Source organism: Astatotilapia calliptera, chromosome 13 (genome assembly GCF_900246225.1).
Source record: "Astatotilapia calliptera chromosome 13, fAstCal1.2, whole genome shotgun sequence".
Lineage (NCBI taxonomy): Eukaryota > Metazoa > Chordata > Actinopteri > Cichliformes > Cichlidae > Astatotilapia > Astatotilapia calliptera.
In genome coordinates this window covers 28,726,167-28,750,000 of record NC_039314.1, presented here as the reverse complement: position 1 = coordinate 28,750,000, position 23,834 = coordinate 28,726,167, and the positions used below count along the sequence as shown (strand labels likewise).

Here is a 23,834-nt window from a genome sequence, read left to right as displayed (position 1 = left end):
GGATCTGCTTTATGTGAATAATATGTTTTCAAAATTAATTATCGCCCATATTTCTTTTATTTCTGTGAATATTTTTGGCAGTTTTGGTCCTCCACAGCAGAGTGTCTACATAAAAGACAGTTTCAGAATTTCTTTCCTGCCATGTTTAACGTTCATCTACAAAATGCACTTTGGCGAGGAGCTGACACTGAATGAAAAAGGTCAATGGCCGAGCAGAGACGATAAACAGGTCAGTGTCTTTTAAGCCCGGCGAGGTTTTACCCTTCCCTGTTTGGATGATGGAAAGGTTGTTTTCCTTTTTTATTCTCACTCTGTGCTGAACAAAGTGTCAGTGTTTAGTGGGTGAAGAGCTGTCCACCTGCCAGAGCTCAACACTAAGTTGTTTGTAGCCAAGTTAAACTGAAATAAGCTGACGTCAAGCTGATCTGCCGGCAGCTACGCTTTGTATGAAAGACTGTGTTCCTCCAGGCTCAGTCAGACTCGATGGTTTTTCTGCCCAAAAAAACGCCAAAGATACGAGAGGAGTTACTCCTAAACTGGACATTCAAATGTGCTCATCTCAGCTTAGGAGATAAAACTTGTTTTAAGGACTCATATATGTAAATGTCTATTCATATTGTCTAAAGTTGTAACAGGACTTTAGACATGGATAACCATTTAAAGAGAGAGTGAAACAGGCTGTTTTACAGCTGATCCAAAGTTTGTTTTTGCCTGTTTCAGTGTAAGCATAGTTTTCAATAAATTGCATGCTCAAAAACATGTTTTGTCTCACTCCCGTTTCTTCTTTTTGCTTGTTGAAGCTCGACTTGGAACATTGTTAAGATCCGACCATGCAAAATATATATTTCTTTGCCATTCATCAGCTTTTGATCGCAACTGTGTATGAGTGAAACGTGGGTGTTTATCAAGCCTGGGTTAAATTGCCTTTATGAACGACTTTGTATAAATTCCCATATTACCCATAGTAAGACCACACCTGGATCCCCTTCAGTTCGCTTATCAGCCTCGTCTCGGAACTGAGGACGCCATCATCTACCTGCTTAATCATGTCTACACCCATCTGGACCAGCCGGCGAGCACTGTGAGGGTCATGTTTTTTGACTTTTCCAGTGCTTTCAACACCATCAGGCCGACCCTCCTGGGTGATAAGTTAGCAGCGATGCAGGTGGATGCTTCTCTGGTGTCCTGGATTGTTGATTACCTGACAGGAAGACCACAATATGTACGTCTCCCACAGTGTGTGTCTGACAAGGTGATCAGCAAAACAGGGGCACCACAGGGGACTGTCCTCTCCCCCTTCCTCTTCACCCTCTACACCACAGACTTCAGCCACTGCACAGAGACCTGCCATCTTCAGAAGTTTTCTGATGACTCTGCGGTGGTTGGATGCATCAGCAGGGATGATGAGACAGAGTACCGGGCTGTGGTCGACTCCTTTGTCACGTGGTGTGAGCAGAATCATCTGCAGCTCAACGTGGCAAAGACCAAGGAACTGATCGTGGACTTCAGGAAGACCAGGAAACACTTGACCCCTGTTTCAATCCAGGGGGTCAGTGTTGACATTGTGGAGGACTATAAATACCTTGGAGTACACATTGACAATAAACTGGACTGGGCTAAAAACACCACAGCACTTTACAGGAAGGGCCAGAGTCGTCTCTATTTTTTGAGGCGACTGAGGTCCTTCAACATCTGCCAGAAAATGCTGAGGATTTTCTATGAGTCTGTGGTGGCCAGTGCGATCCTCTATGCTGTTGCATGCTGGGGGAGCAGGCTGAGGGTCGCAGATGCCAACAGACTTAATAAACTGATCCGTAAGGCCAGCAATGTTGTGGGGATGGAGCTGGACTCCCTCAAGGTGGTGTCGGAGAGGCGGATGCTGTCCAAGATAAAGACAATGTTGGATAACACCTCCCACCCACTCCATGACATGTTGGTCAGTCACAGGAGCTCGTTCAGTGAGAGACTGAGATTACCGAAAAGCACCACTGAACGACACAGGAAATCATTCCTGCCTGTGGCCATCTCCCTGTACAACGCATCCACTTAACACACTGTTTGCTGCTACAACTACACATGTTTCTTTTCCAAATATTTATTTATGAGTGACTTATGTATGTATGTATGTATATATATGTATATATTGTACTATTCTTAGTTAGTGTATTGTCTTTCTTGTCTTAATGTTGGTTTATAATGGAGCACTGTAACAAAAAATAATTTCCCCCAGGGATCAATAAAGTATTCTGATTCTGATTCTGATATCTACTTTATGATTTAATTGATATTAAACAAAAAATGACAAATTATGCATGAAATTCAACTTTTACAAAGATATTTTTTCCCATTTTATGCCGTGTGTCTCCTTTTGTGCTCTTCATGTCAAACGTGGCTAAAGTCTCCAAGAATGAAGTCAGTGTAAAGTAAAGCCACTCTGTTTCCTTTTTCTGCTCTTCACTCCGTATGACCTCAGTGGGAGTGGATCTTTCTTTATGTGGAGCAGCCATTTGGATGAAGTTTTCCTAAATGAGGATGAACTAAAACAGCTTGTTTCAGACAGACGATGAACTGAGGGAACCAAGCATGAAATAATAAGGATTATTTTTACCTGATTCATGTAAAGCTTCTCCAGCAGAGCCTGAGAATTAAATATTGAGTTCAAATTAGGAGGCTCGCCTTTAACTTGCAGAAAGTAATAATTGCATTGTGGCTCCTTTTCAGTGACCGCTTCACTCACAACAAAATAAAAAAAGTCTATAGTCATGGTGCTGCAAAGCAATAATCCCCTTTCTTTCTTTTTGCCTTTTGCAACACATTTGGCAGCTTGACGTCACGCCTCACTCAAGTTTTTAATTTAATGTCCTGTGTCAGTGTGAAGAGGTACTAATCTGTCATTTCAGATCTAAGCTAAATCACATCATCACAAACAAATCTGTCACATTACTGTTTATGAATGTCCGTTTTTACAGGCAGTCCCATGCTGGGAGAGAGCCACACGACATCAGCATGAAAGTAACCCGACCCAAAGAAGTGTGTGCCCTGATGATTAGCCAGGACACAGCAGGAATTTATAATGTGACCCAGTTACCATTTTATCTGACACAGGTATCATTTAAAGTCTGGACACCTAATATTCTGCAAATTGCTCCACTTTGAACTTTGGCTTGAAGCTTGTTTGGTAAATGTTTAATGAAGCAATGTTATTCCACGTTGCTCTGCTAATGGCACAGGGAACAAACTAAGGAACGTAGGCATAGTGCTAGCGAGAAGCTTTGAGCGCTACATTGTGAGTGAGCTACCGATTAACCTTGCAGTGTCAGCGGTTTCCCATCAGCACCTTGACTGCTGGCAGAGACTAAACTGGGACAAACCAGCCGGGATAATCTGCACAGAAACAAAAACAGAGAAGCGAAGACTTTGAAAAAAAAGGGTTTGTGTCAATAACAATCCACCAATGACTGCACCGCCACAGCCACTCCTCTACTGCTGTCGTGGAGTCGTGTGGAGTTATGATGATAACAGATCAATGAAAAGATGAACTAGATTTAAAAGAAGGAATCCTCAAGGTTGCTCTGCTGATCCACACAGGAAGCAGCGCTAACATAAAAAAACAAAGGACTAACTTAAGGTCATTGTCCAGACACTTGGCAAATTTGTGTGCTTATTTTTGAACATGAATAGAGAGAAAATTGCAGACTCAGCCAGACGGGAGTCCTATTAAAAAATATAATGGTGGACTGTTGTTTGGTTATTTAGTAACAAAGCCGTGCTGGCCATGGCCTACATATTTCTGTTTGTTTAGCAAACGATAAGATCTCTTGTTCCCGGCATCAATGTGGGCCGCCTCACCACGGCGGAGAGGCACAACAAAAGGGGAGGAAAAAATATGCATGAGAAAAAAGCAATGTCAGTGCGAACTGGTGTCTAAACTTAAGGAGAGAAAAGGAGAGAGGAGGCGTGTTTGTGTATTTGGGGTGTGGAGGTGAAGCAGTGCATAAACAGCTACTTGTTCACCATCACACTTCATCTTAGTCACAGTTATATATGGTTCATATGTTTTTGGACAATTACATCAGTTATTCATCATTTTAATTCTGTAAACCAAGTAGTTTTGCCACGATATTCATCTTTGATTGATACTGACGCCTATGAACTTGGTTGTTTCTGTGTTTTAGTTTTTACTCTTTGATTGGTGTGTATGTACTTGTCATAATCATACTGCTCTCCATCTTGGCCAGGTCACTCCTGAAAAAGAGATTTTAAATCTATTAATTTTCAGAGGCTCAAAAGTAGCTGCTTGAACTCTCGGTAAGAGCTCCAAAGAGACGCTGACGATGGTGAGGGACACCATGATTAAGATGAAGAAACAAAGTTAACATATCAGACATAAAGCAGAAACGTCAGGAGCGGCCAAATCAACAATCTGTACATGAAAAGGCCTGAAAGACCTGAAGCTGTCGAACACAACAGGAGGTAACGCTATTTTATAAGCGTGTGTCTGCCAGTGGATCTGGTCTGAAGAGAGGACGAGCATCATTTGATAATGTCCATGGGCTCCAAACTTTGATGCATTTTTTTGTTAAAATGTTTGAATTAAACTGAAAATCTGCACTTCAGTTGTTTGATTGAAACCCTGGTGGACCTGACCGCATGTCTGAGAGTTTCAGTTTGAAGCCAAACTGAATGCTTCACCACCGCCGCTGATGAGTCAGGTTTGCTGGTATCCTTGTTCAAATTTGAAGTAGAGCTATTTGCACTTGACAGACACTTATTATCACACAGCCACAATTTGCACTGCACTGTGATGCTGTGACCTAAAAGCTGTGCTCGCCTCGAGGTGAGTTACCAGTCTTGATCTGCAGCTCCTCTGGTGCAGCCACAAAACCTAAGCTAAACTAATCCAGCTGCCCAGTGAGAAGCTGCAGGAGGCTGTGGTGGTCTGTGCAGCTGCCAGCTTGAACACCAGGATGTGCATGAATTAAAATAAAACTGGATGGAAAGAAAACTCAGGAGACCAGTTTCTGGATAGAGACGAGCCCTCATCGGCTTTTACTGTAAATACTTGTGGAGCAAACACAGTATGTTACGTAAGATTTGGGCAGCAGAAAAGCATAACAGGTTTCAAATATGAGTCATGCAAAGTCAACCCATGATAAAACCCAACAAAACACAGGATAAAACACATTTGACACCTTCCCTGTGAAAGCAAACACGAGACTTTACTTTTTAAGTGGCGTCTGCACTTATTTACATATCGGACGTGAAAATTATTACACCGCAACAAATCTTTGAATCGGTTTGAACTATTTTCAAACTGATTTTCAAGAAGGTCTCTGCACTGCTGTCTCCACTGCATAACCTGACACAGCTTGGTCTTATTCACGTAAAACACACCCGGGTCAAATCAACATTTCAGGAAGACACTTGAGTGACATCATTTTACCCCCGACGTCCACGTTCCTCTCAGTTTCCGTCTCCCGACATGTAAAATGTGTCTTTTTTTGTATTTAGCAAAGCGGCTAACGTGATGCAAATGTGCCACGGAGGCCTTCTCCAACAGATGCTTGGAGACAGGCTGCCTCTTCTGGCTCCTACTGCTGCTCATTAAATGACAGAAAGGACCCATTGTTGCGTCAGGGGCTTTCTCAGACCCTATAGCTGAGTGTGAAAGACTGACCCAGATTAGGTTGATGTTTGGATGGCGCATCCATACGGCTTGCTCGGCTGTTGCTTGGTTACTTCAGTGTCTTTTTAGGATTTCAGACATTTTGCCATGGTAACATTGCATAAGAGAGCGCTGGGGGTTTGGAATTACCGCCGCCCAGCTGTAGAGAGAGGAGAGAGCGGCTTCGAAGCCAAAAAAGTTCAACAAAGTTAAAGAAGCAGAGAGTCTGGATGCCAACCGGCTTTTTACCCCACTGATTAAACTCTGCAGTGAACGAATTTTAAGGCCTTACAAAGTAACTTTGCTCCCTTGAACTGAAGCTACAACGTAACAACTGCAGAGTCATTGTTACACTATAAAAAACACTTTGGGGAAAAACAGCAGCACTGCACTCGTGATGGAAATGATGATGGCTCTATTTGATTATGCAGGGAAGAAAAATCGCATTATTTTCTTTCTAGGAAGATCAAAGAATCTCTTGTGCTGTAAATTTTAAATATAAATCAATCCTCACCGCTCTGAAACTGACACTTAACGGCCTCTTGAGCTCTAAATGGGTCACTTTCCACTACTGATAAAGTTAAACTAAACCTTTTTGTCTGAAATACCTGATTACTCAAGGGCATGTGAACACAATGAGTAAAACAGTGTCCCATTCCTGCTCCAAAGCCTCAAAGTAACCTCATCTCGACTACAGAATGAACCCTGAAATCCAGAGAACACAGTCACCTAATAACCAGTTCTTTTTTTCAGTGAATCTGTGTGTCTGTGTGAAGATACGGCAAATGTTGGGTTAACACAAATCTAGGTTTTGGTGTAGACCTAAAGACTCGTACTAATCTCATCAACAGTTACTCTGCGTTTCTCAGGACCCGAGTGCAGTGCTGCGTTTGGTTCTGTTCGATGATGGATCTCAGATTTTGGCTCAGAGTGTCTCTCTGTTCCTGCTTTCTGTGACAGCCACGGCTCCACTCTGCGCATGGGTGGAGGGGCATGCAGTTTCATTGAACTCAGTGCTTTCCCAGGCCTCTTACCCCCAAGTTTAACCCACTGGATACCAAATCTTAACCCAAGGATAAAGCTAATTCCGATTTTTGTTGGATGTGGAAACAACAATAGCGAGTCGTAAAGTTCCAACTTTTTGAAACGTTTATGATGCTGGTGGCAAGAATGGACTTTTTTCATCAATTTAAATAAGTGTCCGAAATAAGTCCAATAAGGAAATTAACGAGCAGTGCATGTCAGACAGAGGTGCTTAACTCGAGTTGTTTCTCTCGGGCACAAAGATGACTTTGTGATAAAATCTGTCAGCCCTCGGCTACAGGCCGGCTCTCAGCCCGAGGGCAGCCGTCACTCATGAAAACAAAAGAAGAAAACCAAAATTAAAAAAGAAAACAAATATTAATCAACAGCTCAGCTTTAACTGCGTCATCATTTCAAAACATTTCAAAGAACTGCTGCAGCCTTTGTTCCATAAAACAGGCGGCAATGTCAAAAAACAAGCAAAACACTGTTCACAAGACGATCGACGTACATCTGACGGTAGCACATCCAGCAAAGCTTTAAGTCCTCACAGTGCAAACCAAACAAAACCATATGCAACACGTTTCAAATGCCTCAGTCAGGACTGACACTAATCTCCCCTCCGGAGGTGTTTCTGTCCGAAACATTCGCCTCCGGTTTCTACTTTTACTTGATTTAAATGAAAATGTTTAAATGATGAGTTTTCAGGAGCGTGCTACTGCCGAACTTCCTGTTAGGCCAGAGCCTCTCCAAAGTAAATGTTCAGTGGTGGGCAAACAGCAGGTCATTGGTTAAAAATGACTCGATTTGAATATTTACCCAAAGAAAGCAGCAACCTTTAAGAGACGTTTAGTTTTTAGTTATATAAGGTTTAAGGGAACAAATATAACCGGGTTTCAGTGGCAGGGACCTACAAATATATGAAATTCTGTATAAAACATAACTTTTTAAGATAGTTCTATTTCTTTTTGTATGGTATCTACAGGGTTGTGTAAAAGTTCTGAAACAATGCAAAATGATTTATAGATCTACAGCTGTCATTGCGTGTGCCAGACCCCGAGGTTAGATTTAGGGTCCTACTTTACTCCATCTTATCCTCTAGTTACAGCTTTCCCCTTGGCAAATATACCAAGCTCCCAGCATCCCTTTGCACTGCCCTGCACAGGTATACCCGTCCCTGAAACCTCAACACCTTAACTGCAGTTTGAGACGGTCTGTGATGGCACATCCATCCATCCATTCTCTTCTGCTTATCCAGTTCAGAGTCCTGGGGGGTGTATGTGGCCTATCCTAGCTACCACAGGGCGAACACTCGTGTGACTTTAGCTAATGAGGAGCCTGCTGGCAGAAACATGGGAATAGTTTAACCACACCATCCCTTTCAGGGGCTCCAGCACACACAGCCTTACATCTTCTGGGTCAAACCTAAAGGTGATCAAACATTAGCCATTAGGACCCATTAGGATTAGTTTTTTTATTGGCCTTTTATCATCATTATTGTTTCGTCAGTAGTTTCTGTGTCATTTCTTTATTAGTGTATTTTTTCTGTTATGTTCACCTGTATTTATCGTGCTTTGTGATTTTCTGCAGGACAGTTTCTTCTGCATTAGCTTTTCTTTTGCCCTGTCTTTTGTTTGAATTTAGTATTCTGCTGCTCTGCTGCAGAGATCAGTGTCTGTCTTTAAAACATAACCGTTTTTGTCTGCGACTATTTATCCAGCCACTCGGCAGGTCAGCTGTTCCAAGCATCTCGGCCCTTCGTGTTATCCCAGACTGACTCCGTGGTGTTGCCATTAGCCATCATCACTCAGGACTCTTTGTTCTCTCACTGTCTGAAATTTGCTCTTTATAAATCTGGCTGAACGTTTGGGACTGTTGTAATGAATTTAGGTTTGAACACACGCCTCCTTCACTGTATTCTGTGGTGGGTAAGCATGAAGTAAACTAAAGTGCTTAAAGAGTTGGTGTTGTTGGTGTTGTTGAATCACAGAATGAGTCCACGGACAAACTAAAGGATTTCTGGAGTTTCTCTGCAGCTGTTTTCCTGGCAAAGCTTCCATCTTGTGCACCGCAGATTTGAATCATCGATGAATCCATCTTCATAAGAAAGTTGCTCAACGTGTTGACTCACAACGAGCAACTTATTTCCTTTCTGATCTCAGATGCGTTGCGGGAAAAGTTTCAGATAGCACTGCAAACAGTCTGTGTGTATATGTGGGAGTTTGTGTGTGCAGATTAGTCACTCAAGGCCAAAGCCCTCAGCATTGGAGATGGCAATGGTCAGTTTCTGTTTGAGCTCCTTCCTGGTTCGATACGGAGGCAAACAGATCTGATTGAAACAGGTGTGAGAGATCGGCAGCCTGCAGAGAGAAAAAGAAAAACAAAGTTATACAGTGAAACATAAAGAGGTGCCAGGGAAATCACTCTTTCATCACCCTTTTCTGTTGAGGTTGCATCACTTTAAAATGATTGCATCAAGACAAAAAGTCAGAGATGTTAACACTGACCACTGAAGCCTCACTGAGGCTGCAGCTGCTGCACAGAGGGATCAGCAGAAGCCAGAGCTCCTCTGCACAGCAGCACTGCTCATGCATTCTTCACATGATACTTTTCTGACAAAAAAACTTTGTAAAGGGACATCAAACGCAATAATTCCAGATGACAAAGTCTCTAATTAACAACTGCAAAGTGTGACAATCACTTGTGAGTGCGGCAGAAAAACCCACATGTCCAAATTGTTAATCCCAAAGTTGATCATCGAATGCCTCCATAATTAATATTATACAGCCCAATATATACAGAGCTGTTAGCATTTTCCCACACAGCTTTATTTATCTATCAGCTCCTGGTGCTTCGACAAAAGGAACGAAGAAAAGGAAACAATTAAGGAAACATTTTAGAGTGTGTTTAGTTAGAGATTAAAGGTGTGTGTGTGTGTGTGTGTGTGTGTGTGTGTGTGTGTGTGTGTGTGTGTGTATGTATGTATGTATGTATGTATGTGTGTGTGTGTGTGTGTGTGTGTGTGTGTGTGTGTGTGTGTAAGCAGCAGTGGGCCAGCTTGCTCATTCCTGACCCAGATCCAGAGTTGGTTAAAGTTCAACAGTGAGTCTTATGTAAACAGCTCCACAAATCGAAACCTCCAGCGAGTCAGCCGAGGGAGTTTCAGCCGAGCGACTCGAACGCTTCCGAAACTCTAACCCGAAAAATGAGGATGGAAATGAAACAATTTTGTCTGATCAAGACACTCGATTTATTCTTAAAGACTGATTATGCAAACTGTTCAAAGAGTCTGTGTTTGTTCCCAGAGGCACCTGCAGTCAAGTGTGCAGACCTCACACAGGCAGGCAGCTCTGAGGACTGCTCCGTGTGCATTATGTTTCAGAGCTGACAGTGTGCAGCCCGAGTCCTCGTCTTAATATGGCAGTTTTTCAAAAACCTACCAGTCGGTCGGGACATCAATCTTGGCGATTTTGAAGTTGAGGTCGGCCATTCCTCCGACTGGAACGCGGTCGCTCCCTGTGGCAAAGTGGAGGAGCTTCTTTTGCAGTTCCAGAGGGAAGGCCAACACCACGTCCCAGAAACATCTGCAACAGCACGAAGATCATATAATAAAATAAACAAATCAATTACAGAGACTCGGAGAGGGGAAGTGGATTCTCTAAGGGTTAAAACGAGAAAAGAAACACTTGGACGCTCGCTGTCATTCAAACAGTAACTACAGAGAGAGAAAAGTCAATAAAATAAAAAGGAAAAATGAATATCATGATCACTGAGAGCCCTGCGACAAACTGTCCGTCCCACCCCGACCCTGGCATTGCTCCCGTCCAAACTTACTTGCTTGTAGCCTTCAACGTTTCTCGCTTTGTTAACGTTTAAAGGTGAGTTCGATCGTGTGACATCATTTATATGATTATTGCAATCTTTATGTGTGTGGTCGAGACACCAACATTAGCTGACAAAACAAAGCGCAAAATGAAACTTTAATCAGACAAACACTAACAAGAATTTTTGAAACTGCTGGCATCACAGCAGGCAGACAGCACTGAAGTTGTATAACAGGCCTGCAGCTGCTTGTCAGCAGCACGCTGAGTTACAATATCTGCGGCACACAAGTGTCGGCATTTTCCTCCCTCACCGCCACAAACAAAGGCCTGTGTGTGTGTGTGCGTGTGTGTGTGTGTGTGTGTGTGTGTGTGTGTGTGTGTGTGTGCGTGTGTGTGTGTGTGTGTGTGTGTGTGTGTGTGTGAGTGAGAGAGAGAAAAACAAGTGAGAATTACACCCTGCGAGAAAATGAATCCAAAGCAAACATTTGCACCCTGCACACGTTACTTCCACCTTATTTCAACAAACAATCAGAGCTGAGGAGAGACAAAAAGGGCCGTAATTCCACTTTATGGTCTGGAGCGACAATAAAAGTCAAAGGAGCCGAGCAACAGTAACATTTTAACGGGTGCGCTGACCTCATCACATTATGTAATTTGTGCATGGAAAACTTACAGTGGGGTCAGCCTAAAAACAGAAAATGTACAGAGGTTCTCTGTCCAAGCAGAGAGTGGGAGGTATGTGTGGACTTCCTACGCAGCAGTTAGCTAGTGTTAGTAAACAGGAAGTGCTGGGGTCGTACCGTACGGTGGCGTCGGTCTTGCTGTATCCTTCGTACTGAGCAGCTTTCTGCAGGGCGCTCATGTCGAGCTCTGGACTCCCGCACACCAACATCTCCACCTCCTCAGGCCGAAGCAACTGCAAACACCAGATGATAAAACACAAATGATATACGATTCAGAAAAAAACCTCAGCCGCGATGTTTGTTTTCCCACATTAATGTTCAACACAACACCAATTATTCACACATGTGTGCGGCTGTAATCTGCAGCTGTCTGGTTGGTGGGTAGTTTCCTCCTTTATAACAATTTCATAAAGGGGATTTTGTTTTGTAAAATATCCTCTTTGGTTTGTGTTCAGGCTTAAAGTTACTTAAAGTTGTGGTGTTGTAAACTGGTGTTGGCTGAACAATACAAACTAACTGACCAGAAGGTTATTCTGTTCATGATGTTGGACAAGAAGTCACATTAGGTCAATAACCAACATGTCGCATCATCTTCAAACTATTCTGACGTGTCTGAGGTGCAATGATTCGGCACACTTTGGTCTAATTCTAGTTTCCTGCAGGCTCCTCCAGCCACAGCCAGAGAAAGACTGGAATTTTTTGATCATGAGGTCCATCTGTTTTATTTCCTAATAGAATAAGACTGCATGAATTTCAGTCTTATTCAATTAAATCAATTGATGCAGTTTTATTTCTGGAAATCATATGAATGTGGGCTGGAGCACCCTGCTCAGCTGTTCTTATTACTGCACTTCATGCAGTCTGAGCTTATGTTGAACTCTGTTTCTTCAGTGCTGTACAGGTTACACAAAATATGTACTAAATGGAAACAGTCCCTAAATTACCGATAAATATAAACTAAAGACAAAATAAAACAAATATGTTTAGCAAACATAAACAGATTTCCATTTAATAAGCAGAATTTGACATTTTAACCTTGGAAGTCTAAATGTTTTAACCCACAGAGCTGATGTCACTATACAGAAGCTCAGCAGCCTTGCCACATACCAGCTTCTTCTAAATTAATAAACGAAAACATAACACCACCTAAACACAGAATCGCTTCCGCTGCTCGGGCGGTGTAAGTGAAGCTCAAACAGCAAATGAGGAGGAGAAACAGGAAGTCTCGTCAGAGCTCAGCAGCTGATAGCATCCGATGTGTCAAACAGTCAACTTCACAGGAATCCAGTGAAAGTTTCACTTTATTTTCTATAAATGAAAAATAAACTGCCTGCAAGGTGAAAGCAGGTTATGAGCACGCAGCCTCATCCTGACCTATCTGTGCAGGACAAAGACTGAAACAGCGAACCGCAAAGAACGAAGGAAAACAAACTGATCTTGAGACATCTGACCAGTTCACTTAGCTGCTAGAAACTCCATCAATACTCAGCGCACAGACGCAAAGTGTGAAACCCTCAAAGCCAAACACGCCCCCATCAATACTGTAGGGCTGTCTCATCACATCTTGAAACGTCAGCGGGTGCGGACGTGACTCAAAGACTGACAGTAAACGGAAGAGTCAGAGTCATGTCAGAAAAACTGAAAAAAAAAAGGTATTACTCAGAAAGCAGAAGTAGGTCAAACTCACGTCAGCACATCAAAACATCACTACCTGCTTTTAGGAAGTCAGCTCAGATAGACGGCAAGGCTTTTATTTTTACTTTGTCAGGATAATCGTGTTGATAACAGCTTAACAAAATAAAATAAAAGTCATCATACTGGGAAAATAACAGACGCTGAACAAATTGCATTTACTTTATTTCTTAATCTGAGCAATTTGCATTGATCAGGATGGATGTCGATCGGCTTATCCAACGCTGTGGTCCAAAGAGAGGCGCTCTGATGTTCGGACATTCTCAAAGTTAACGAGACAACATCAAAATTAATTTGCATCAATTCAATCTTTATGCTGCTCGGAGAATGATCGAGTCCAAGTGACGAGGCACGTGTACAGTGATTTATTCTGCATAATAACCTCAAAGAAAACCAAGTTTGGTTTCTACACGACTCAGCTGGAGTGAAGGAGTATCTCTGGGTCTTATACATGACAGAATAGGCGTGTGTAGTGAGAGACTGACAGGTGGATTATGGGTGCAATCTGTCATCATACGGTCTGTTATGGTGACGATACGTGGTGCTGTAAATAGTGGCCAAAAGAACAAGACGACAGATACCATCGATGGAAATGAGCTCTCTCTGGGTTCAGCTTTACAGACTGAACATGCTTCTCTGCTGTGTTGGCAGACAGAGAGCTGCACACAGCCCTTTCAGCCACTGTCTGTGATTTTCATGCTTTATTTTTCATCTTTAATGTTCATCTCATGACCCTGATAAGGTGACAAACTCAGTCATTCGGCTGAAAGAAAGAGAAAGACATGATGGTGTAGGCATGTCCACTCAAGAGGCAGGCCAAGGACACTGGACGGTTTGTGTCTCTCACCTCCAGAAGAGCTGGAAGCGCTGGCTCATCTGGAGGTCTGGGTATCTCTGATTAGACTGCCGAGTCTAGGAATAGTTTGGCTGACTTGTTAATGTTTTATTGTAAGTTTAGATAAGACAGGAAGAGCTCTAGACTTTTGGTGTACTTGTAAAATTAGTTGCAGAAGAAGTGCAGTAAGCAAAGATGAGTTAGGCCAGTGTTTCCACATCAGTGTGTGTAGATTCCCAGTGATGTAACTTTCCTCATTGTGCACTCCGATTTGTTGTAATGCAAAAGCTACTCCAAAAACCCAAAACCAAACACCTGCTCAGCCATCGTGTCTGCAGTCGTCTGCACCCACAATCACAAGCAAATTTAATCCAGTCCTACAGTGACTGTAAACTGAAATGTATATATCACTAAACTAATCATAAATGATCAAAACCATCATAGAGACATTCCTGGAAAAGCACACGGACACGGTACGCATGCCATTTTTTCCCAAACTGATATAAGGAGGCCAGTGGAGCGAGTTCGAGCCTGAGACCTGCTGCCACTTTACTCTTTACAGTTTGACTCGTCGTTTGTCTGACCCAGATTCAGACTCGGCTGATAAACGGGGGTCAAACTGGGCGGCTTTATCTCTAACTGTAAGAAAGACTGTGGGTTTGACTCCATAATCTAAAACGTCCTACGAACACAAAAAATAATCAACGCATGAGGGTTTTCTTTCCTTCACGGTTGCTGCTCAGGAAGCGATAAATCTTACATGACTGGCACTATTTGAATTGTTTCTCCAGCAAATTTATACACAGTTTATCTCGAAACAAACAGAGAACTGGTATTTTGAGAAGCCCTTCACTGGATGGAGTGCACAGTTTGGCCTGTTCTATCTCCCTCGAGTTTAATTCGAATGTTTAAAATGTGACAGAGAAATATTTTAAAGGTGCCATGATCAGGTGGAAGGGAATGGATGGGTGTCTTTGCGTAAGAGTCTATGTTAAGAAATGCTTAAGAAAAGGATAAAGCATATTGGTCTTTAAATAACACATTTTGTAGCAGACTCACCATGAGTGCGTCCGATGCGCACACGCTGTGGAAGCCGTGGTAGAAGGCAGCAAACTGTTTATAAATGGATTTATTCAGCAGGAAGTCGACATAGAGCTGGACATACTCTGTGGAAAGAGAAAAAACAGTTTGATTTCCATTACAAACATTTGCCCTTCAGCCTTGGCTCCTCTGTTCAGCAAACACAGCGAGAGGGATGCTGGTAACGAGTGGGCCCGGACCCCAACAAGAGCCACTGGATGGAAAATCAAGTTTAATAAGAGAAGCAGAGTTGATGTGCTCAGCTGGACTTTATCCCCCCAGGAGGAACAAAGAGGCTTTTTACCTGAGCCAGGTTTCACTGCTCGCATGGAGTTAAAGAGCACAGAAGGCGCAATAAAGGCGTTCCTCAGGATTACACACTCGAGACTCTTAAAGACTGCAGGACAGTAGCTCTCTTTACATTAATGAGGATGTTGGATCACAGAGCTGATTTCACGCTGGAACAATTTCGTCACTAAGTGCACTGCATTAAAAGTTCAGAGACTGCGGAGTCTTATATGAATCCATCAGCCCAGCGCTGAAATATCTTTCCAGCTATTCAGCGAATGCTCATCCGAACCAATCCGTTGATTTTACATCCAGCTTCTTATGCTGCATGCTTATCAGATGATGGTCTCAGCATCTACTGAATTTGCTGCCAACACTAACGGTTCCCATGTGGTTTGCCACTGTAGTTTTCTGGGAGATCATGAAGACGGTAGAAAACTGCAGACACCCGTCTACCTGCAGAGAGCACCTGCTGCCAGATGGAGGCTTTTTACAACACTGTGGGAAATGTGAGTCACTCTTGCTTGTGTTGTTGGTCCGTCAGCCACAGAGAAGAGCACAGTCACAAAACACACTGTTAAAATAAAAGAACAGGAGAGGAGTGTGCCTCCTTCCCTGTTCTGGTCCACTTTTGAACCCATAGTTGGTTCAAACCAATAGTTCAAACCAATAGTTACTGGTTCAAAAGTTTTGATCTAAGAAATACAGCTATCAAAACTTAGTCTAATAATCAATTTTGTATCTTAACTTTGTAACACTACCGTCATCTCATGTCTTGATGTTTCCAAAAGCCTTTTCATTTGCCTCAATTAAAATTAGAAACTCTGTTCTCTAAAATGACTCCAACTCAGATGCCTGGCTTTCAACAAGAACAAGACCTCTTATGCTGACAGGACAGCCTGAGATCTTCAGGCAACGGTCCAGAGAGGCACCTAAAGGTGACTTTGCTGTCAGGTAATGAACTAAAGAAACCTGATTAATGTCATCAACAAAGTTTTATCAGAGAGCCTTTATTGACCTCATGTGATTATAATGATGATCCCTACGAGTGCTATAGTTTGTAGCTGTGTAAAAGGTCAAGTGCAGTGACTCTGCACATAAAAGGTAAAAACCATATCTCCTCTCAAGGTCATCTTCTTGTGCACCTCCGGATTGCTTTCAGCAATATATTTGGATCACTCTCTAAATGTCCTGTTTTGATCGCTGCGTGGACGTATCTGTGATCTCAAAGAACCAGTTTAAGTTCAGGGCATCAGGTCACGAGTGCAACCACCACCCTTTTATTACTTCCACAGTTCAAAGGCTACGCTGTGTACTGTTTACTATGAATTTGTCACCTAGGGTCAAACTGCCAAGTTGTACTGTAACTTATGAAGTTACTAAACTCTAAACCCTAGACTCAGTCTCAAATTTACTCCTACTACTTACTACTATTTATTATGACTGTGCCCTTCAGTGTTTGGCTGTCTGATTTTCTGTTTCATACTTCAGAAGGTGAGTATCATCTGCAGCACAGTTTAGTTTTGCAGTACAGTTCATCCTCAATTAAAGGTACAAGTACTGCACTGCAGTTAAGGATGCAGGTTCATACAGGTACAAAATGCTCTTTGAGTGCCAGTGAGAATATCTGTTGCCTTGGAGGTGAGTTACTGCCAATGGTGACTGCAGTGTGGACTCACCCTTCCTGTTCTGCTTGGTGACGGGAATTTTGTCTCCTCCAGGCTTCAGGTTGTAGGATTTGACCACGCCCATCTCCTCCTGGAACACCTGAAACGCACAAAAATCAACATCACATATGCAATGGTGCACAAACTGTTGTAGGCCATCAGTGAAGAAAGCCCCGGCACTGGAACATCGAGTTGATTTTAGATCATGAATGTGTTTCTGCTTATCTTCAAATCAGCGCCCATATCAGCCAAGACTGCCAAAAAGAAACAACCAGGCAGTCACGGCGTGCTCACCGGTCTCGCTCTCTTACTTTGTTTTTCAGATAGTGGTTACTTTCACTTAACGAAAGATTAACAATGAATTTCTTGGCAATCTGATGCGAGGACAAGAATCCAGGAAGTCAGCGAGCTAGGTCAACAAACGGCCCACAAACAACTCATCGTCTCCATGTTGTGGTTTCATCGTGGATCGCTCAATACAAACATCATCAAATCGAAGAAAAGTTCCCATCCAATTAGATTTTTCTCCAATTGCTCCAACATATTTAATGAAGCCATGTAGAATTTGTCATGTCCTCAAAGTACACGGCAGTGGGTAGATTGGGCCTTTTTTGAGCCCTCATAACTTGTTAAAAAGCCTTTGTTAAAACCTGTTAGCAAATCTATTTAATTTCTATAATGGGATATATCATACAGTGTCAAACGTGTTATTGGCTCGGCTTGTTAATACCATGTTAATGGCTGTGCCGTAGAGGATATGAATAAGTGCTGGTACCAGGGATGTTTGATTTGGTTCTGATTAAAAACTGGAGTAAACTTAGAAAAGTACATTTTGAGTACGTCTTCAGGGTCATATCACCTTGTGTGACAAGCGGCTGGTAAAACAAGTTTCAGAATATTAAAGGTGTCATTTTTTCCTGCATTTTCAGACCAGATTGCAGCTTCACCTGCAGCTTGTTTTTCCAGAATATTCGACAGATGCTCAATCGGATAGAGCTCTGGGGAATCTGGGCGCTGCGTGAACACGTTCACCTTTTAGTCATGTTCTCCAGATCACTGCTGAACAATGTGCAGAGTTTACCCGGGCACATTATCCTGCCATCGGGGAATACCGCGGCCACAAACCGGTGTACATGATCAGCAGCAATGTATATGTGCATGTTAAAATAGCCAGTGCTCAAGGTCTATCAGCACCTGACTGTCCACATGATGCACAAGAAAACCTGAGGCACCCTTCATTCATCGCTCCACTCTCACACTCACATGTCCATTGTTGTGGCTGCAGCAGCTCTTAGGTTTGATAATGATCCTCCGGCACAAATAATCCTTGAGCTCAGTGTGCACCAGTAAGACCTACAACACCTGTCGCCTCATCGACGCTCTGACACATTCACAGTGAGATTGTCAGAGTTGTTCAGACACTGATGCTGGACATTTTTCCTGGTTCCAACACATCGACTGTGACAGCTGCTTTTGAAATGAAATAACCACTGTGATGTGCTCTTACCTCACCTGTCGATGCTTTCAATGGGTGGATGAGTTTTTTAATGTTTTGGTTCCCCCGGAGAGATTTTAAGAAAAGCCAAAAGTCAAATGAAAAGACAGGGAGCTAATAAGGTAACATACTCACTGCCTTTACAGTATGTGTAATAGTTGTGCTTGTGCGCCTCATCATCCCCAAAAGGCTCGTTCAGAGCCAGGAAATGTTTAAAAATACACTTTCATTTCGGGTTTACAGCTATGGTTACTGTAGAGAATTTATTATTTCAGTGTAGCCTGCAGCATTGCTTACAGAGGGGTATAAATGCAGTGAAAGGAATACATTGAAGTAGAAACATACAAGAATAGGACACAGTGAGCCGGAGCTAACCAAACTGATCGAGCAAACTGTAAGTCAGTGAGTTCATGTGTAGCACACAGAGGTGCGACTGTGACCAGCCTGCAGCTCACAGGGAGCTGACATACTGGGTTAAAATAACACCTCCTCTCTGCTGTTTGCAGACTCTTTCTTCCCACACATGCTCCAGCTTCACCTTTAACCCCAACAGATAGCACGAAGCAGCCTGATACAACCAGACTGTTCGCTAAATATGCAAGATGCTACAAAATGCAGGAAGAACTCATTTTAAATTGTTTCCACAGGCTTTAAAACTCACACTGCAACCTCTCTGTAATCTGTTTGCAGTAATCTGATATTTAAGTCAGTGCGTAAACTGATGAACAAATATACTATTTTGTGCATATTCCAGGAAAATGAAAGACCTGCTTTGTCATGACTAATGCAGGAGGTTGTGAGCATCCTGTTATTCAGCAGGTGATTACATCTGCTGATCTAAACAGGAAGAGGGTTCTGAGGTTATTTTTTCTTTAAATTTAGACTAAAGGGTTTTTTTTGCAGGAAATATATTGATCCTATTGAAGTAAATTAAATGATTTTATTGAATTTAGTTAATTTTTGTTTTTGCTTTTAAGAGATGCAGCTACCCAAGAAAATGAGCAGTAGAAGATAATTTGACTTTTGAAGTTGGAGTGGACAATTCATGTACATGCTTCACCTGAAGTTTATATTCAGTGTCTGAATTAAAATAATAAATTTGACTATTTATTTAATAAGAGAGCATTAAATAAATAGTCTCAGGGCAAGATTACACAGCACTTTACTTTCTCTCGCCTCCAACACACTTCATTCATTCAGCTCATCGTCTTGTTCTGAGGCAGCTTCAGCATTTCACACCCAGCTGATCACTTCAATCAGAGGATTTGGAGCAGGGACTGGCTCCCCAAAGGAGAACCTGCCAGCTTCAGGATATATAAATATTCAACTACTAACTTGAAGGATATGGAACTTTGGGGGGAGGAAAGGTTGTGATTGGTCAGTCAGGGTCATTCCTTGTGACAGGGAGGAAGAGTGGACCACAGAGTCAGGTCTGAGGAACCTAAGTAGGCCAAGGGTCAGTGTGTGTGTGTGTGTGCGTGTGTGTGTGTGTGTGTGTGTGTCAGGAGCATGGAGAGAACTTTGACGCATTTTAACAGAGCACCAGGATGCTGCACTACTCCAAAGTCAAATGTCAGAAATGTGATATCCACCTCTGTTTCACATCCACCAGCAGCTGCTTCACGAGGTTCCACACAGGATGGCTGTCAGTGTCAGACACACAGACTGACCCATGCATGCGCACAGAAACACGCACACACACTTACTTGGTTGCTGGGAAATCTTTTTTGACATCCACAACACGAGTATGCACAGAAAGCAGCGACACTGTTGCCTTGAGGCAAGTATATCGTAAAAAATGAATGTTTTTATTTGTAGGGACACGTGTTCATTTAACCTCTGAGACTGGGCGATTTTAACCAGGAGCATACGGGGGAATGACCCCGTTAGGGCCAACCTCTGGTGGCTATTTAGCACTTCTGTGTTGGTGTTTGTCATCACAGGCTGATGCTTTAAAAAGATCAATAATCTGACTGAACCCTGAAAACCAGGTTTCCAAACTATTAGACAGTTTCAGACCCATCTGTACCAAGAAAGCACTACATTTTTAAATTTTTGTTACTCTGATGTTGTTAGTGAAATAAACGTTCATTCGTAGTTTGTGTTTGACATTTGACTTCCTGGCTGGACGTCATCGGTGGAACCGATCCATGTCACCCACTGCTCTAAAATTACCAGAGCAGTCACAGCTGTCTGTCGCCACCTTCATACACTTTAATCTTGATGTCTGTGGTGTGTTACTGTGTGCATATAACAGTTCTAACAATAGCTGCTTGGAAATTTTCCATGTATTGAGGTCTCTTTCACATCATTAACAACCGGAATCAATAAAATCCTGCAGTCAGGTAATCACGTACACCTTTATTCAATTACAGTTAACAGCTGAACTCAATCCAAGAGGACAACAAAGGAAAGTCTTTGTCAGATTTTATACAAGTGGCATTTCTGCATTTTCACACCTTTTGCAAGAGTGGAAACATGTGCGGAGCAGAAGCTATTCAACATCACAAATCTCTGAGCTTCAGGGCTGTAACACAACAGCAAGTTACTTTAATGACTTTAACGAGGGCAAGTCACATCACTTTCATTACCACTCCCCTTTTTTTCAAAGCCCAAGATTGGCTTCTTATAACTTGGGTTGAACTGTTATGAGTGCTGAAAGCAAACTGAATGCAATGCTGTGCAGCAGGAAGTTAACGAAGTAGCTAACTAAGCTAAATGTCAGCCATGTTAGCTGTTCTGTTGCCTTTTCTGGCTCATTTTCATTCTCCCAACAACAATTTGGACGATCGTTGGCTGCAACTGAGCGCACAACAGGAGACGAGGAACTGTCTCTAAAACCAGTTTGTCTCTTTGCTGTTGTTTTCATGTCCAAATTGCTAGCCTAATGTAGCAGAACCCTGTAGTTACCACTGGTGGCCACAGGGGGCACTGTTGACTCTGCTCAGCAAATCCTACACAAGCTGCTTTAAAAGAAGAGTTTTACCTGGAAGGTGAGGTAGAAGTCCTCTTCCACATTTCCCTCATAGCTTAGCAGCTCTCCCAAACCGTGAGCCAGCTCCTGCAGATGGACACGAGAGGTCGAGAGGTCAGAATCAGGAAACGCATGAATGAGTTGCAGCATTTTTCATTTCTGTAAGTCACAGCTTTTGTTTGGTGTTGATGGATTGGAGGGAAAACTCTGTGACTGCAGGTTAGGAATGAAACAGTGTTTTTAACACACCCTCTTCTGACAGAACACGAAGATGACAAATGTCTCACACAGTTCGCCTGAGGTCTGAGTTCTAATGAGTTTAGTCTGGTTATGCCCCACCTCAAAACGTCGACATACCTCAGAAGCAATAAATTAAAGCTCCGCTGAGCTGCGAATAATGACTCTGACGCCGATATCTGAAATCAGTAATGTGGGGACAAAGAAGACCCGAGATGGCACGGAAGCAACTAATCAGTACATTTATTTGTGTTTTGTGTCGTTACGTCATCGTCCTTCTGACTTACGATTGATTTTACAGTTTTAAGGCGCTCTGAGGCAAACACGGTGAATCCCACTGGTGTTTGGATAAAGTCTGTTCCTGGAGAGTTTCCAGAGTTATGGTTCCAGCATCAACTCAGGCCTCAAACTATATCTGATTTCCTGCTGTTACACAACTAGGGACAGTTATAGCACCTGTGTGTTTGCGTGTGTGTGTCTGTGTGTGTACTACGAAGGAGAGGTTTGACCTTCATGAGGACGAAGGTGTTGGATGTGAAGCAGCTCGTGTATCGGATAACTCGGACTGACCGTCAGGAGATGTTTCACGATCTTTCTGAAGGTCTTTACGTATGAATGAACAAACGAATGACAAACATCTTTATTATCTCTTGAAGTCACAGCTAAACTGCACGGAAACTGCAACTAAAATAACAACTACAGCAACTTTTGTGGCTAACATGGCAATTTCTGCAACTAACCCAACCATTAAAAAGTGCAGCAATATAAGCAAACTACAGCAACACCTGCAACTAAACATGGCACCTCTTCAAACTCCAGCAACAGCTGGAACTGTTGTGGCAACAACTGCAAGCAATCCAACTACAGGGAACTGCATCTGACATGGTGACTATTGCAACTGAATCAACTCAGCCTATGCAAACACAAGTACACATGCAGCAACTGTGGCAACATTTGCAAATGAACCAATATCTGCAGCAAAGCTTTCAACCAAGCACGGCAAATTCTGCAACTGACCCAACCACCATAAACTACTGCAACTAAGCAAACTATTGAAATTGCAGCAACACCTGCGAGAATTGTGCTGGCAACTACAATCAGTCCACAAAGAACTACAGCAACTTCTGTATCTTAACATATCAGTAACTCTGGCGACTCATGCAACTAATGGTGGCTACTGCAACTTTGCATGTCTACATCTGCAAAAAAGCAACAAGTACAGCTCCATTAACTAACACATTAGCTATTGCAAACTAAACTAAATCAACCACTAAATTAACCAAGCAAACGAGGAGGAGAAACAGGAAGTCTCGTCAGAGCTCAGCAGCTGATAGCATCCGATGTGTCAAACAGTCAACTTCACAGGAATCCAGTGAAAGTTTCACTTTATTTTCTATAAATGAAAAATAAACTGCCTGCAAGGTGAAAGCAGGTTATGAGCACGCAGCCTCATCCTGACCTATCTGTGCAGGACAAAGACTGAAACAGCGAACCGCAAAGAACGAAGGAAAACAAACTGATCTTGAGACATCTGACCAGTTCACTTAGCTGCTAGAAACTCCATCAATACTCAGCGCACAGACGCAAAGTGTGAAACCCTCAAAGCCAAACACGCCCCCATCAAAAATACTGTAGGGCTGTCTCATCACATCTTGAAACGTCAGCGGGTGCGGACGTGACTCAAAGAGCGACAGTAAACGGAAGAGTCAGAGTCATGTCAGAAAAACTGAAAAAAAAAGTATTACTCAGAAAGCAGAAGTAGGTCAAACTCACGTCAGCACATCAAAACATCACTACCTGCTATAAAATATAAAATAACAGACGCTGAACAAATTGCATTTACTTTATTTCTTAATCTGAGCAATTTGCATTGATCAGGATGGATGTCGATCGGCTTATCCAACGCTGTGGTCCAAAGAGAGGCGCTCTGATGTTCGGACATTCTCAAAGTTAACGAGACAACATCAAAATTAATTTGCATCAATTCAATCTTTATGCTGCTCGGAGAATGATCGAGTCCAAGTGATGAGGCACGTGTACAGTGATTTATTCTGCATAATAACCTCAAAGAAAACCAAGTTTGGTTTCTACACGACTCAGCTGGAGTGAAGGAGTATCTCTGGATCTTATACATGACAGAATAGGCGTGTGTAGTGAGAGACTGACAGGTGGATTATGGGTGCAGTCTGTCATCATACGGTCTGTTATGGTGACGATACGTGGTGCTGTAAATAGTGGCCAAAAGAACAAGACGACAGATACCATCGATGGAAATGAGCTCTCTCTGGGTTCAGCTTTACAGACTGAACATGCTTCTCTGCTGAGAGCTGCACACAGCCCTTTCAGCCACTGTCTGTGATTTTCATGCTTT

General features: G+C 42.7%; 1 protein-coding gene across 1 annotated transcript in view; it reads right to left on the bottom strand.

Annotated features, from left to right (window-relative positions):
* Nucleotides 1–5,018: 5,018 nt before the first annotated feature.
* Nucleotides 5,019–23,834, bottom strand: part of hectd2 (HECT domain containing 2) — a 57,016-nt gene continuing 38,200 nt past the window's right edge. The window contains exons 17-22 of the mRNA XM_026190001.1: nucleotides 21,239–21,313; nucleotides 16,770–16,857; nucleotides 14,782–14,888; nucleotides 11,313–11,428; nucleotides 10,129–10,272; nucleotides 5,019–9,048 (exon numbers count right to left, since the gene is read on the bottom strand). Coding sequence (XP_026045786.1) covers nucleotides 8,928–9,048; nucleotides 10,129–10,272; nucleotides 11,313–11,428; nucleotides 14,782–14,888; nucleotides 16,770–16,857; nucleotides 21,239–21,313 — 651 coding nt within the window. The 3' untranslated portion in view covers nucleotides 5,019–8,927. The remainder of the gene's footprint in view (nucleotides 9,049–10,128; nucleotides 10,273–11,312; nucleotides 11,429–14,781; nucleotides 14,889–16,769; nucleotides 16,858–21,238; nucleotides 21,314–23,834) is intronic.